At 53.9% G+C, this 13,574-nt stretch overlaps 1 protein-coding gene across 1 annotated transcript; it reads left to right on the top strand.

The window, feature by feature from the left end:
* The first annotated feature begins 991 nt into the window (after positions 1-991).
* On the top strand, positions 992-12,075 carry pde1a (phosphodiesterase 1A, calmodulin-dependent). The gene is made up of 16 exons (XM_086051506.1): positions 992-2,290; positions 4,916-4,942; positions 5,622-5,738; positions 6,231-6,413; positions 7,451-7,517; positions 8,345-8,461; positions 8,909-9,049; positions 9,331-9,431; positions 9,678-9,803; positions 9,894-9,995; positions 10,074-10,194; positions 10,292-10,373; positions 10,805-10,925; positions 11,005-11,168; positions 11,376-11,549; positions 11,707-12,075. The coding sequence occupies exons 1-16, from the start codon at positions 1,305-1,307 to the stop codon at positions 11,751-11,753; spliced, it is 2,676 nt and encodes an 891-aa protein (XP_085907632.1). The 5' UTR covers positions 992-1,304; the 3' UTR covers positions 11,754-12,075.
* The last annotated feature ends 1,499 nt before the right edge of the window (positions 12,076-13,574 follow it).

Here is a 13,574-nt window from a genome sequence, read left to right as displayed (position 1 = left end):
AATGTTTCTCCTCCACATTTTTGAGGGTGTTTAAATTTGTTGACATTTTTTTTTTTTAATCTCAATATCTGTTTCGTTCATTTTAAATAAGAAAATGATTGAGAATTGAGTCATTTATCTCTTTTATTCTATGATTGGATGGTTCATTGTAGATAAATTGAATCAGTTAAAAAACACATGAATTGAATTGTTCGAATATGAATGAATCCATTTCGAAACAATTTCCATTTTCGCCATTTAGCTCTACGTCTTGTCAAAAGCGTTCTTGTGCGTCGTCTCCGGCAGGTGACCTCCTCCGGCCAATGGGAGGACGCGGCCAGGCACGGAAGGGCATCAGGAGGCGGGGCCACGCGGCCGCAGCCGATCGCGACGCAGACAAAAAGTTCCAGACAAGGTGCCGGCACAACTTGTTGTTGTTGTTGTTGTTGTTGTCGCAAACGACAAAAAAAAATAAATAAATAAAAAAAAGAGGATTGGAAAGGAGGTGGAGGAGGAGACGGAAAGGGCCAGCGAAGGCAGACGAATTAGGAGAAAACGCAGGCCGTTTGAGAGGAGGTGGAAACTAGGAGGCCATTCCGAGAGGAGGATGACTAAAAAGGTGAAGGAATGTGAGTAGGAGAGTGGAAAGGAAGCGGGGAGAGAGCAAATGAGGAGAAAACAAAACATTTCAAGAGAAAGGAAAGAAGGATGGAAGGAAAGGGAGCAGATGAGGACGCAGGAAAGAAAGACCAAGTCAGGAGAATGGAAGGAGGAGAATGGAAGCAATGACCACAGACACCACAAGGAGGGAAAGTGCCATGATGGCGTGCGTGCGTGCGTGCGTGCGTGCGTGCGTGTCGACTGCAGGATTCCATCACTCTTAGCAACCCGCCGCTTTGGCGTTGCCATGGTAACGCCGTCTAACGTGCTCTGCTGCCGCGCGCCCTCTATCTCTATCTCTTTTTCTCTCTCTCTCTCTCTCTCTCTCTCTCTCTCTCTCTCTCGCTCCGTCTCTGTCCATCCTCACCGCCGCGCGGTTCCTGCCTGCGTTGCCACAGCGACACACTCCGGGACGAGGAGTCCGATGCTCGGGATCGTCCAGACCGGCAGGAAGTCGGCAGTTGCTGGATTTTGCTCACCGTTCTCTCCTCCTTTCTCTCCACCTGTCAACTCTGACCCCTCCTCGCTTGGCGCCTCCTCCTCCTCCTCCTCCTCCTCCTCCTCGTGGAGATCCGGCCGTACCCGAACAGGAAGTTGATGAACTTCCGACGTTCCTTCCTGGCCTCCCCCTCCTCCTCCTCCTGCGCCTCCTCCTCCACACCCACATGAACACCCACGGCCAAGAGGGGGCCGCGATACCACTGGAGGAGACGCGCCGGGGAGAGGGGATGAAAGTCGAGGAAGAGTCGCAGGGGGAGATGCAACAGATTGAGGAGGAGGTGCAACAGGAGCAGGTACCGCCGGCTGCTGAGGAGGAACAGCAGGAAGACGAAGAGGAGGTGCAAGGGGCTGTCGACATGGAAGAGGAGGCTCAAGCTGAGCCGGTGCAGCAAGAGGAGGTGCAGAATCAGGAAGCGGAACGCGTGATGGAGATGGTGGCGTGGGAGGGTCAAATTGAGGAGGAGGTGCAGCTACAGAAAGAGGACCACCTAAAGGAGATGCCGCAGGAGGAGGCGCAGCAGGCTGGTAGTATGGAGCTGGTGGATGAAACTGGGGAGGTGCAGCAACAGGAGGAAAGGCATGAAACGGAGAATGAGATACAGGACGAGGACGAAGAAGAGGAGGTGCGGCCACAGGGAGAGCAACAAATCAAGGAGATGCCGCATGAGGAGGTGCAGCTGCAGGAAGAAGAGGAGGCTCAACAGATGGAAGAGCAGCAAATGGAGGAGGCGCAACGGGAGGAGGTACGGCTTGCTGACAGCACGGAGCGAGAGGATCAAGCTGAGGAGATGCAGCAGGAGCGGGAAGAAGTGCAGGACGAGGAGGAGGAGGCGGCGCAGCAGGAGATGCCGCAGGTGGAGCAGAATGCAACGCAGCAGGAAGAAGCGCGACACACAGAGGAGGAGGTGCAGGGGATGCCGCAGGAGCAGGAGGAGGTGCGGCCGCAGGTGGAGGAGGAGAATGCAATGCAGCGGCAGCAGGAGGAGGAGGTGGAGCAGCAACAAATGGGGGACTCCCTGCAAGAAGAGGCGCAAAGGGAAGTCACGGAGGAGCAACAAATGGAGGAGGTGCGGCAGGCGGAGGAGCAGGACTTTGTGGAGCCTTTGGAGCAAAACCACAACAGTCAGGTTCTCATTCGCCTCCGAGGAATGTAAGTACGCGGCGGGATGAGCACATTGTCAACGCCGCCGCGATGATGTCATAATGAGGCAATGCGCGATGACGTCATGGCCGTGCGAATCGGCGGCGTGTTGCGCCGTTGCCCTGGCAACGGGGAGGCGTTTCCAGGAAGCACGCGCTACATGTCACCGAGCCCCGGTGAAAATGGAGCGCGATTTGCTCGCGGCAGAACACGTTAGAACGCCGGAGCCGCAGAGAAGGAGGAGGAGGAAGAGGAGGTAGACAGCCGGCCAGCGGGGGCCTCTAAAATACCGATGAGGGAGAGTTGGAGAGGACAGCTAAGGTCGAGCGTCAGCTAAGGTCAACGTAGTGGGCTAGAACGAGAGAGAGGGGCGAGGAAGGCGGATGAGCAAGAGGGCGAGACGGCTCCAGGGGCCCGCTCGGGAAGAGCGCCGAGTACGGTCGCTCGCCGGCCCCAGCGGAGCAACGCATAGGTAGGTAGGCGGAGCTGCAGATGCCGGACCGAGCCAGACTAGTTCCGCAAGCGGCGTAGCTTTTTCCTTGCCCAGCCAAGAAAATGAGCCGCCCGCAAGTTCTGCGGCATTTGCCGGCCAGCTAGCTTGCTAGCGTAGGAATGCTAACCACCTCTATCCAGATTGGCACCGACATTTCAGGCCGGTTAATAGCATCGAGAAGGTTCACTGAGAAGGACCTTGCTGGAGGTCTCCTCCTCCTCCTCCTCCTCCTCCTCCTCCTCCTCCTCCCCCTCCCCCTCCTCCTCCTCCTCCTCCTCCTCCTCCTCATCCTCATCCTCCTCCTCCTCATCCTCATCCTCATCGCTGGTGGCAGCCATGTTGAGCCGTGCGCGCATCTTGCTTGGCACACCTGCAGTGCGGCGGCCATCTTGTCCCCTTTTTTTGTCATTAAACAAACAAACGAGAGCAACAGGCTGAGGAGGCTTTTTGCCATCCTGGTGCCAACTCCTGACGCGCGCGCGCGCGCGCGCACGCTCTGTCTCGCGTCAATGTGTGAGAAACAAACAGTGAGGGAGACACATTTGCTTCAAGCGTCTCTCACTTTTTTTTTTTCTTTTTATTGCAAATGTGCCGCACAAGTCGCCCGGCAACACCGCCGGTGAAAATAGAAGCCTTGTTTTCGTCTCCTTGTCCGTGCGGGGATACATTTAGACCTGTAATCGAATACAAGATAAAAAGGCCGAAAAGATGCGCAACGTCTCACCTCACCGGTCAACCTTTGACACATGGATGCTTGTTTGTTCCTTGGCAGTTGCTGACTGTCAAGATGTTTGTGGTTCGGGGCTCTCGGTGAAGGCGGACTTGAATTAGACGGAAGGTAGGACAACAAATGAGGTGGAGCAGCAGAACGGGTAGAGCGCCTCATCAGGTCAAGCAACAAATAAGGTCAAGTGGCAAATACGCTAGAGCGGCAGAAAAGCTAGGACATGAGATCTCATCTCCAATAGCAGAGAAGGGAGAGTGCCAGCGATAGAGCGGCCGCTAAGAGAGATCATCTCGAGGAGTGCGGCCGATGACATCGAGGAACAGCTACCTCGGTAGAGCACTGAAAGCGCTGGGGCGGCGGCGGCGGCGGCTAAGCTAGGAGAGCGAGGGCAAATGTGTGGCGGCCCACCACTCGCCGCTTCAAGGTGTTTTCACGGCGTTTGTGACCAGTCACCTTTGTCCCACTTTGCGTCTTTTGTCGGCCAATGACCCCTCATACTGAATTGGTCGAAAGGAGCCACAGAGCTCGGCAGACACGGTTGTTTTGCATTTCGGTGAAAAAATGCCCACTCGCAATGTCCTGGAAGCAACGGCCCTCGCAAAGGTCAGCAGCAGCAGCGACGGGTTCACTTTGACACGAACGCGACTTTGAGAGCCGCTCTGAGAGGCGGGGCGCGCTCGGAGCCCCACAGGGCAGCCACACGTCCGCTGAAATATAAAATGGCTTTTTTGCCACGTGTATTTTGTACTGTGGGCAACAAACACGAGCGACGGGCCGCTCCTTGTTCATTGGTGCGGCAGAGGCTGCCAGCCGGTACAGATTTCGACACGGGCTGCCTTTGGACACGTCTGATGTAGAGCAACAAACGCTAGATGAGGCTAGCTAGGGTGCTACATTCTGACATGGTGCTAACTGTCACACGATGCTATCATCAGGCTAACATGCTCACGTAAGGCTGAGCGCCATGTCACACGCTAACGTGACGATGCCAACTGTCATGACACCGTCATGTTACACGCTAACATGATGCCATCTTTCCACATGCACCTAATAGGATGCTAACTATCATGTTACATGCCAACGTGATGCTACTGATCATGTCAGATGCTCGCCTCATGCTAACTATCACTCTAAGAGGAGGCTATCGTGTAACATGATAAGTGTCGTGGTATGCTAATACTGAAGGAAGTTGCGCACGTAGCGTGATAAATGTCCCGTTTGTTTTTGAGAATGCACACATTTGCGTACATGGCTGTTTCCACGGCAACAACGCACGCACGCACGCACGCACGCACGCACGCACTGATCTGGCCCCCGGGCCTTGAGTTTGACACCTGTGTTGTAAGCAAATAATGTCATGGATATATTGTTTACTTTGGAACCATTCATGATGCACATTTGTTTTTCTTTGCAGGCAGAAATACAAAAACACATCACAGAGGTAAGACACACACACACACGCACGCACAAATGATTGCTCCCGGTGGAGTCATTATGACTTTGACTTAAGAAATGTCTCCATTGCTCGCTGTCCTGTTGCCATGGAAACTAAAACATTTTCCATCCGGTTTGGTCACCATGACAACGGCACAATAGCTTTCATCCACAGAAGTCCAGCGGTCCAAACATGTCAACGCCTCACAACACTTTAAACCTTAGCTTATTTTAGCTCAGTTTAGCTTAATTTAGCTGACATTTCCGAGATGTCCGCCGAAGCCCAAACATTTCTGCTTGGCGGAGGCAACTAAAGATGTTTTTTTTATTTTTTTTTTTATGTCAAAGTAATCATGAATGTACCAGGACTAATAATAGCAGTGGTGCTACTGGCTATGTTGTGGAGCATTTATGGTGCTGAAAAACACTTATCCCCATTTTTTTTTTTTTTTTTTAAATTTTTTTTTATTTTTACATGAATCGTGTTTCCGCGTTACAGACATTGCATTTAAGTGAAAATGTAAAAAGTTTCCAAAATTGGAGATGTGTTTTTTACAGCACTGCTATTTGTTAGCCTGCCTATGGCCTTTTGCATTGTATGTTAGCATGGAGCTAAGCAGACCTCCCCGTTTGTTTTGTCGGCGTGCGTCCCGTTGCCGAGTGTGCCGTTGCGTTTTTCTTTTGAGGCTGAAGGCGGCGATGGCGGTGATGGATGCCGGCGGCGCGCTGGACCTTGGCGAGCTGCGCGGGAACCTGCAGATGGCCGCCGCCATGCTGGACGCCGTCTACGCCGACGAGACCAAGTCAGAAGGCCCGCCGCGCCCGCCAGCCGCACTCTCTCACAAAAACACAAACGCTCGCACGTGCGCATTCCACTTCCACAATGAAACACTCGGATGTAACCCAAACAACTGAAACATTTCCACAACTCTGCTTGAATGCTGTCATTCACAAAACGGCAACACACAAGCCACGGGAACGCTCTCACACAAAACGGAGACAGTCTCACCTGCAACATTCTCTCACACAACTGAATTGCTCTCACACATTTGCTGAATCATCACGCGCACACCCTTGTGAGACGCTCTCATGCCCACTGTTGAAGCACTGTGACACACACACAACTGAAACACGCGCAATACTCACAACCTCCACGAAAACATTCTCACGCACGCAAGTGCTCACACGCACCTGAAACGGTTCCACGTGCACGCCAGAAATATTGTTACTCGCGACTCAAATGCTCTCACGCGCGTTGAGCGAAACGCCGCTCTCACTTGCGATCTTGCCGGCAGACGTCTGCTGGACCCCGAAGACGATCTAAGCGAGCTGCCGGCCGAGTCGGTGCCCAGGGAGGTTCGCGATTGGCTGGCGTGCACCTTCAGCCGCAAGATGGGCGTGGCCAAGCGTCGGCCCGAGGAGAAGCCGCGCTTCAGGAGCATCGTGCACGCCGTGCAGGCCGGCATCTTCGTGGAGAGGTGAGCGCCCGCCGCTAGCGCCCCGTCGGAAGCGACAAATGCGACACGACCGCCAAATCTTCACCAAATGGACTCAAAGGCCAGCTCCAAAACGGCAAATGGGATCGGCCCGGCCGGTTCAACGACCAAACGTATGTCAAGTCAAATGGAATACATCAGGCGACTTCCCAAAATATGAAATGAAATCACCCAAAAAAAAAAAACAAACAAATCATCACCGATTTGTAATTCTGAAGATGTGAAGAGCAACAAAGTTGGATTGAAGCCATCGCATCACATCGTTGTAGTTTCTTGCAATTGAATAGGTTTGCTTTCCCAAAGCTATGCTGGAATGTGGGCCAAATGTCAGCACTACTTGTGAAACGTGGCAAATTTCAAAATAGGATTTCAAGTCGGGTTCATGGTTTCCCGAGCCCTTGGTCACAGAAACGTCTCAAAGGCAGAAGTCCCCAAAGACACATTGATGTTATTATTATTATTATTATTGTTCTTATTACTACAATATTGGTTTTAGTTTCAGCAAGCAAAAGGCCACCTAAATCGAATAAACGAATGGTAACATTTTCAAATCTGCTGTTTTACGAAAAACCTGAACGCAATGAATGTAGTACAAAGATAGTTTGGAAAGAATTTTAAAATGTAGTCAAATCGACACAATATCGTCTAAATGGTGGGCTAAATGTACATCTTGAGACATATAAACCATGCGAGCGTGTTTATATTCATATTTAATCTGAAAGCCAAATGAGTACACATTTAAGCATCCTATTCAGTGTTTTCCTAGACTGCGTTCCATCTCTTGAGTGAAACTGGGCTCCTTCCCTGATTTGGAGGATGATGATGATGATGATGATGAGGAGGAGGAGGCTGCTGGTGGTGAGGTTGACGGGCGGGTGTGCGGCGCTTAACGGCGCGTGAAATGAGCAGTGTGTTTGCAGCACGGTTGTCGTGGCAACTGTGGCAACCCGTCCTGCTGGAGGAGGATGGCCGCACGGCACCATTTTCTGATTCGTGCGCGCGCGCGCTTGCTCCCCCAGGATGTACAGACGGACGTCCAACATGGCCGGCCTGACGTACCCGCCCACGGCTCTCGCAGCTCTCAAGGTAACACAAATTCATTCAACTTTTATCCCCGCCGCGGGTCTTTCGACAGGAAGTGATGTCATCCACGTTGATGACGTCACTGACGTCAAACAACAGACAGCGACTATTTGTTTTTCTTTTTAGAGAAGTGAGAAGCCGACTTAACTTTTTTTCCTGAAGTCGTTGGAAAAGCATCCAAATGATTCAATGTTTGAAAGACAATGACACGTCATGTACCAATTTCAATTGCATTTCACACACACACACACATATACCCGTGTGCGTACACATACTGTATAATCGTCGCCGTCATGTGAAAAACACTTATCTCCATTTCTTTTTCATTTTCTTATTTTGACATGAATTTCCACGTTACAGAAATCGCATGAAAGTGAAAATTTAAAAGACTTCCAAAATTGGAGATAAGTGTTTTTCTCAGGACAGCGACAATAGAATTACATTGAAAACATTTCAAATCCAAATGCATTTGAAGTAAATGCAAATAAAAAGCAGATGTAATTTCAATTTAAAATCTAGTTGAATAAATGACCTCCGAGACCAATGTAAAATCGATATGGAAAATGCCGAAGAAACAAGTCTATCATTGTTTGTGAATTCGATGGATTTTTTGGACCTTCAAAATATATCGAGAACGCTATTCCCGTCGTTGCGATCAATCGATGAAATGAAATCAAGGGAACGCAAAATCTGCAGTCAAGTGTCTAGCGATGTGACGTGCCGAGGGCGATGCTGATGTTGCCGTGCTTTTCTTTGCTTGCCCCGTTCTCACCTTCTCCTTCTTCTCCTTCTTCTTCTTCTTCTTCTTCTTCTTCTTTGTTGTCTTGTAGAAGGTGGACCAGTGGTCCTTTGACGTGTTTTCGCTTCACCGGGGCACGGGCGAGCACGCCCTCAAGTTTCTGGTCTACGAGCTGCTGACGCGCTATGACCTCATCAACAGGTTCAGGGTACACGCCTCTTCATGTGCTCACGTCTGACGCTCGACTCGCAAGCCTCGCAACGGGCGGGCGTTTGGTCATGCGGGCCGGGCCGCGCCGCTCCGCTCCGCAGATGTCGCCGGCTCGCTCTTTTTGCTTTGAGTGCGCTTGGCGTCCTCCGCCGCCACCCGGTGGCAGACAGCCGCGGCCGGCGTCGGACGTCAAAGTATCTGCCGCCTGGCGCGCTCGCGTCCGTTTGGCCGATCGCCGGCGTCGGCCACGAGCTTCGCTCGGAATGTAAACGGACCGCCGCAGATACGTGATCGCCAAAACATCCGGGGTGTCTTTTTCTCGCCAAAGGCGCACAGCGAACATCGGCGAACAGATTGCCGGCGTTTTCTTTCTCTCGAGGCTCGAGGCGATTCGGGTGACGGGAGCTGGCGTAATAGCCGCACTTTTTGTGCGCCTGCGCTTCAGATTCCGGTGCCGGCGCTGGTCCAGTTCGTGGAGGCTCTGGAGAACGGCTACAGCAAACACAAGAACCCCTACCACAACCTGGTCCACGCCGCCGACGTCACGCAGACGGCGCACTTCCTCATGCTGCACACCGGAACCATGGTAACGACGCACTGCGCCGAAAGGGGGCTGCTCTCTCTCTCTCTCTCTCACCCACACACGCACGCGCGCGCGCGCGCGCGACACTTACGCGACACGCGTAAGCGTGTCCACACTCAGATTTGTATACAAAATGGACACTTGGATGACACAAGCACAACAACGCAGCCCGCCCGCCCGCCCGCCCGCCCGCACGCTCACTCTCACTGCTCCTGTTGGCAATGTGATCTCAATGTGAACGCAAAGTTTCCTGAAGAGGGTGACGCGGTCGCGTTTGTGCGCAGCACTGGCTGAGCGAGCTGGAAATCCTGGCCATGGTTTTTGCGGCGGCCATTCACGACTTTGAGCACACGGGCACCACCAACAACTTCCACATACACACCAGGTTGGGAGCCCGGCCGCCGTCTTGCGCTCGCGCGGCCTGACCTGACCTGACCTGACCTGACCTGGCCTGACCTGACCTGACCTGACCTGACCTGGCCTGACCTGGCCTGACCTGGCCTGACCTGACCTGACCTGACCTGACCTGACCTGGCCTGACCCGGCCTGACCCGGCCCGGCCCGACCCGACCCGGCCCGGCCCGGCCCGACCTGACCCGGCCCGGCCCGACCTGACATGCACGCGCACCAGGTCGGAGGTGGCCATCTTGTACAACGACCGCTCGGTCCTGGAGAACCACCACGTGAGCGCCGCCTACAGGCTGATGGCGGAGGACGACACCAACATCCTGGTCAACCTCAACAAGGACGACTGGAGGTCACAAACGCTACACACGCACGCACGCACACTGCCGACGCAAAGCCCCCACACGCCTCTTGAGCGCTGCATTGCGTGTGCGGCGCGCAGGGAGCTCCGCGCGCTGGTCATCGAGATGGTGATGTCGACGGACATGTCGTGTCACTTCCAGCAGATCAAGACCATGAGGAACACCCTGGCGCAGTCGCACAGGTGGGCCCGCCTGTCACCCTCAGAGACAACTCTTTTGCCGACTGTTGTTGTGACGCGCGCGCCTGTGTGTGCGTGCAGCGTGGACAAGGTGAAGGTTTTGTCTCTGATGCTGCACGCCGCCGACATCAGCCACCCCGCCAAAACGTGGCCGCTGCACTACCGCTGGACGCACAGCCTCATGGAGGAGTTCTTCAGACAGGTACACACACACACACACACACACACACAGGCGCTGAAATAGACGCACGCACGCACGCACGCACCCACGCAGAGCGAGAGTGTGTTTTGTGTCGTAGGGAGACAAAGAAGTGGAGCTGGGCCTTCCTTTTTCTCCTCTTTGCGACCGCAAAGCCACAGTGATCGCCCAGTCGCAGATCGGTGAGAACTCTTCTCGTCGGCGCTTTGCCGCCTTGGTCATCAAATACGGCGAGCGGCTTGTTAATGTGTGAGGTCGGGCTGCTTGCTGTGTCACCTTGTGTTGACTCTGAAAGCCAAATTGAAATGCGCAAAATGCCAAAGCCTTCCTTCCTTCCTTCCTTCCTTCCTTCCTTCCTTCCTTCCTTCCTTCCTTCCTTCCTTCCTTCCGCTCCGTTCTTTGGCTCAAAGGGCTCGTCCAACTAGGCGCTCGATTGTCATTGTCATCCCCGATTCGATGTCAGCGCGAAGCAAAGTCCGCGAACCATCGATGCTAACTGTTAGCATGTCAACGGGCTTTTCCATGATATCCACGTTAGCCGGCGGGACCTTTAAGAGACAACGGACAAGCGCTCTTGCGCAAGCAATCTCTGATAAATGGACCGACCGCTCAGGTTTCATCGACTTCATCGTGGAGCCCACGTTCAGCGTTCTGGTGGACGTGGCGGAGAAGGTGATGGCTCCCCTCATCGACGACGAGAGGAAGGCCCGGGAGACGGGAAACCGACGCCGCAGGTGCGGCCCGGCCGCAGGTGGCAGGCGCGGCGGCGCCCGACCGTTCCCAGCTTGACCGCCCGTCTATACGTTTGTCCAGCCTGACGGGAAGCGGCTCGGTCACCGTGGAATCCGTCCAGAGGCGCGGCGATGACGGACGGACCGACTTCTCCCTGACCGCCATTGACCTGCCTGCGCTCAGGAAGCACCTGAGTGATGTCATCAACAGGAACAAGGACAGGTGGAAGGAACTCTCCGTGGATGGTACAACATATCTAACGCACACACACACACACACACACACCCACACACATGAGCTCTCAGTAAACACGCACGCACGCACACACCCACAATAATATAGGAGGCTGAATTACATGCATGATCTCTCCAACTCACACGCAGAAATGCATGCACGCACGCAAACGCACACACGCAATTCAAGTCAAAAGTGTCTTTATGTGCGATGGGCAGAACTGGCCAATAAGCAGCAAGAAGATCAGGAGGGGGTGGAGTCCAAGATCAAAAGCTGCGCCACTGACCAATCGCAGGGCTCGGCCTGCTGCCCACCCGATCAAACACGTAACCACGACGACCGTGAGCAAGACTCACTTGCCGTCCAGCCTGAGGACCACTCCGGATGGAACGGTAGCTCGCGCGCGCGCGCGCGCGCACGCACACTGACATACAGTACACACACTGCCTGTATGCTTATTGTCACGTTTGAAGGGTACAACCACACACTAACGTGCGCACACCACAGTACACGCGCTGTCTGACATGATGCTATCATGAACTGTCGTAGGGGCGGGGCCAGGAGAGGAGGACCAGGAAGTGCCTGAAAACGCCTAACGGGACCCCGTCTGCCGGGGGGAAACAGATTGGAAGGCGTCCCTCGGGGCTCCTAGCAAAGGCCTTTGGAACTTTTCTTTACGACTGACCTTGAAGGCGTCACGCCAGCGCGGCTTCTTGTGCGTTTGACACAAAGTGTGTCGCTGAACACATCGTACGCTCAACAAGCATTTAACTTAACACCCATCAAGCTAGCTGTCTAGCTAGCTTAGCATGAGTGTTACGGACGCGTGGCGGACTTGTTTGGATCTTTCTCAATCACCGCATCGCCATGGCAACCCTCTCAAAACATTTGGAAGCCAATGAAGGGAGCACTGTGTGTGTGTGGGGGGGGGGGGGTGCGGGTGCGCACGTGAGGCGTTATTGTTAACCTTGCGTGTGTGCGCGCGCATGTGTGTGTGGTACAGATGTTTTGTGTTTCAATTGAAATAAACATTCTCAACGGACTCACAAAGACGTGACGTCACTCATACGCGCGTACACTAACTTGTCGAGGGCACGCACGCACGCACGTTCTCGTGCTCACTCACGCAGCATGACTACTAACACTCAGGTGCTTGCTTCACGAGGCGCACACACACACGCACACACACCAAACTACACGTGGACACACGAACGTACACACACCCAAACGGACAAGTAGACGGAAATGTGGATAATGTGAGTGTACGGCCGGTGGTGTCCACCAGGTGCCAGTAGAGCGCCAGCTAGTCAAACCACCCCAACAATCAACCACCTGAGTGACAGCCACGCCAAAGACTCCGCCTCCCGACTCCTTCTCAACCAATCGGAGACGACCAGTCCTCTCCAAGGTAAACAAAAAAACCCACACACAATTGATCAATGAATTGATTAGTAAAGCAATTGTAGGTTACATCCGCGGAGTTGACTAAAGTTCCCCGCCACCATACGACAGTTGTATCTCAAATTTCCGCTCGCAAATCGAGGCAGACAAAAGGTCCGAACGACTGCTGGCGTCAGGAAGGAGCGACCCGCAGCCTTGCCGATGTCGTTGAGACCTCGTCAACGGATGGCGCGCCGGCGCTGCCGTTGGGGCCGGCGGTGCGGCACGTCGGCGGCACGTCAGAGGCGTCTCTTCTCGGCTTGTCGTTCCCTCCTTTGGTCGGACGCTTCCTGCTATTCTTTGCGCCGGCGGAAGAGGGAAAAGGCCTCCCGTTACCGTGGTGACACAAACAAGCGAACAGAGCCGGCATGGCCTAACCGCCAGCGCGTTCCATCCCGCAAATTTAAGCGACCGCGTCCATCCCTCGTCGGCGTCCAGAACGTCATCTTCACGTCAAAAGCAGGCGCCGCACGAGCGGACGCGCCCCGAGCGGAGAAAAAAAAAAAAGCAAACATAAACTACGGACGCAGGCACAGCGTGGTGATGGGTGAAATCAAAACAACGTGGGCCACCCGGCATTGCGTCTGTGGGACCGACCGCAAGATTGACACATGATTCTTTCCTTACTCGGCCGCGTGTCAGGCGCGCGGCACCTGCGTGTGACGCGCTACTGGTTAAGTCGTTTGGCTGACTCGGACCTGCAGGCGGGAACTCGGTGGCGGTTAAGCTATGCAAGCAAGGAATACACAGAAATGATCACCAATGGATTGAAGAAGTGGTAACGCTGGCTCATACGTAAAGGGCATATCCAGAGCTGGGCATTCCCTCCCAGGGACAGAACGGTCCGGACGGACGGACGACCATTTTGTGGACGGACAGAGGACGAGAAGTCATTTAAAACGGACAAACTAAGCGAGGGCGGACGTGGCTTTTTGTCCGTCCCTCTATTCGTGCCTAACCAGGTCAGGTACGGACCG

This window comes from Filicampus tigris, chromosome 14 (assembly GCF_054856515.1).
Source record: "Filicampus tigris isolate MCC_2025a chromosome 14, RoL_Ftig_1.0, whole genome shotgun sequence".
Taxonomy (NCBI): Eukaryota; Metazoa; Chordata; class Actinopteri; order Syngnathiformes; family Syngnathidae; genus Filicampus; species Filicampus tigris.
Note: the sequence above shows the minus strand (reverse complement) of the source record. Positions and strands in the feature narration are given on the sequence as shown.

Coding starts and splice junctions, on each gene's coding strand:
- pde1a (XM_086051506.1), top strand. CDS start 1,305: ATGAACACCCACGGCCAAGAGGGGGCCGCGATACCACTGGAGGAGACG. Junction 6,414..7,450: donor GCCGGCATCTTCGTGGAGAG/GTGAGCGCCCGC, acceptor TTGCTCCCCCAG/GATGTACAGACGGACGTCCA. Junction 11,169..11,375: donor GAAGGAACTCTCCGTGGATG/GTACAACATATC, acceptor TGCGATGGGCAG/AACTGGCCAATAAGCAGCAA.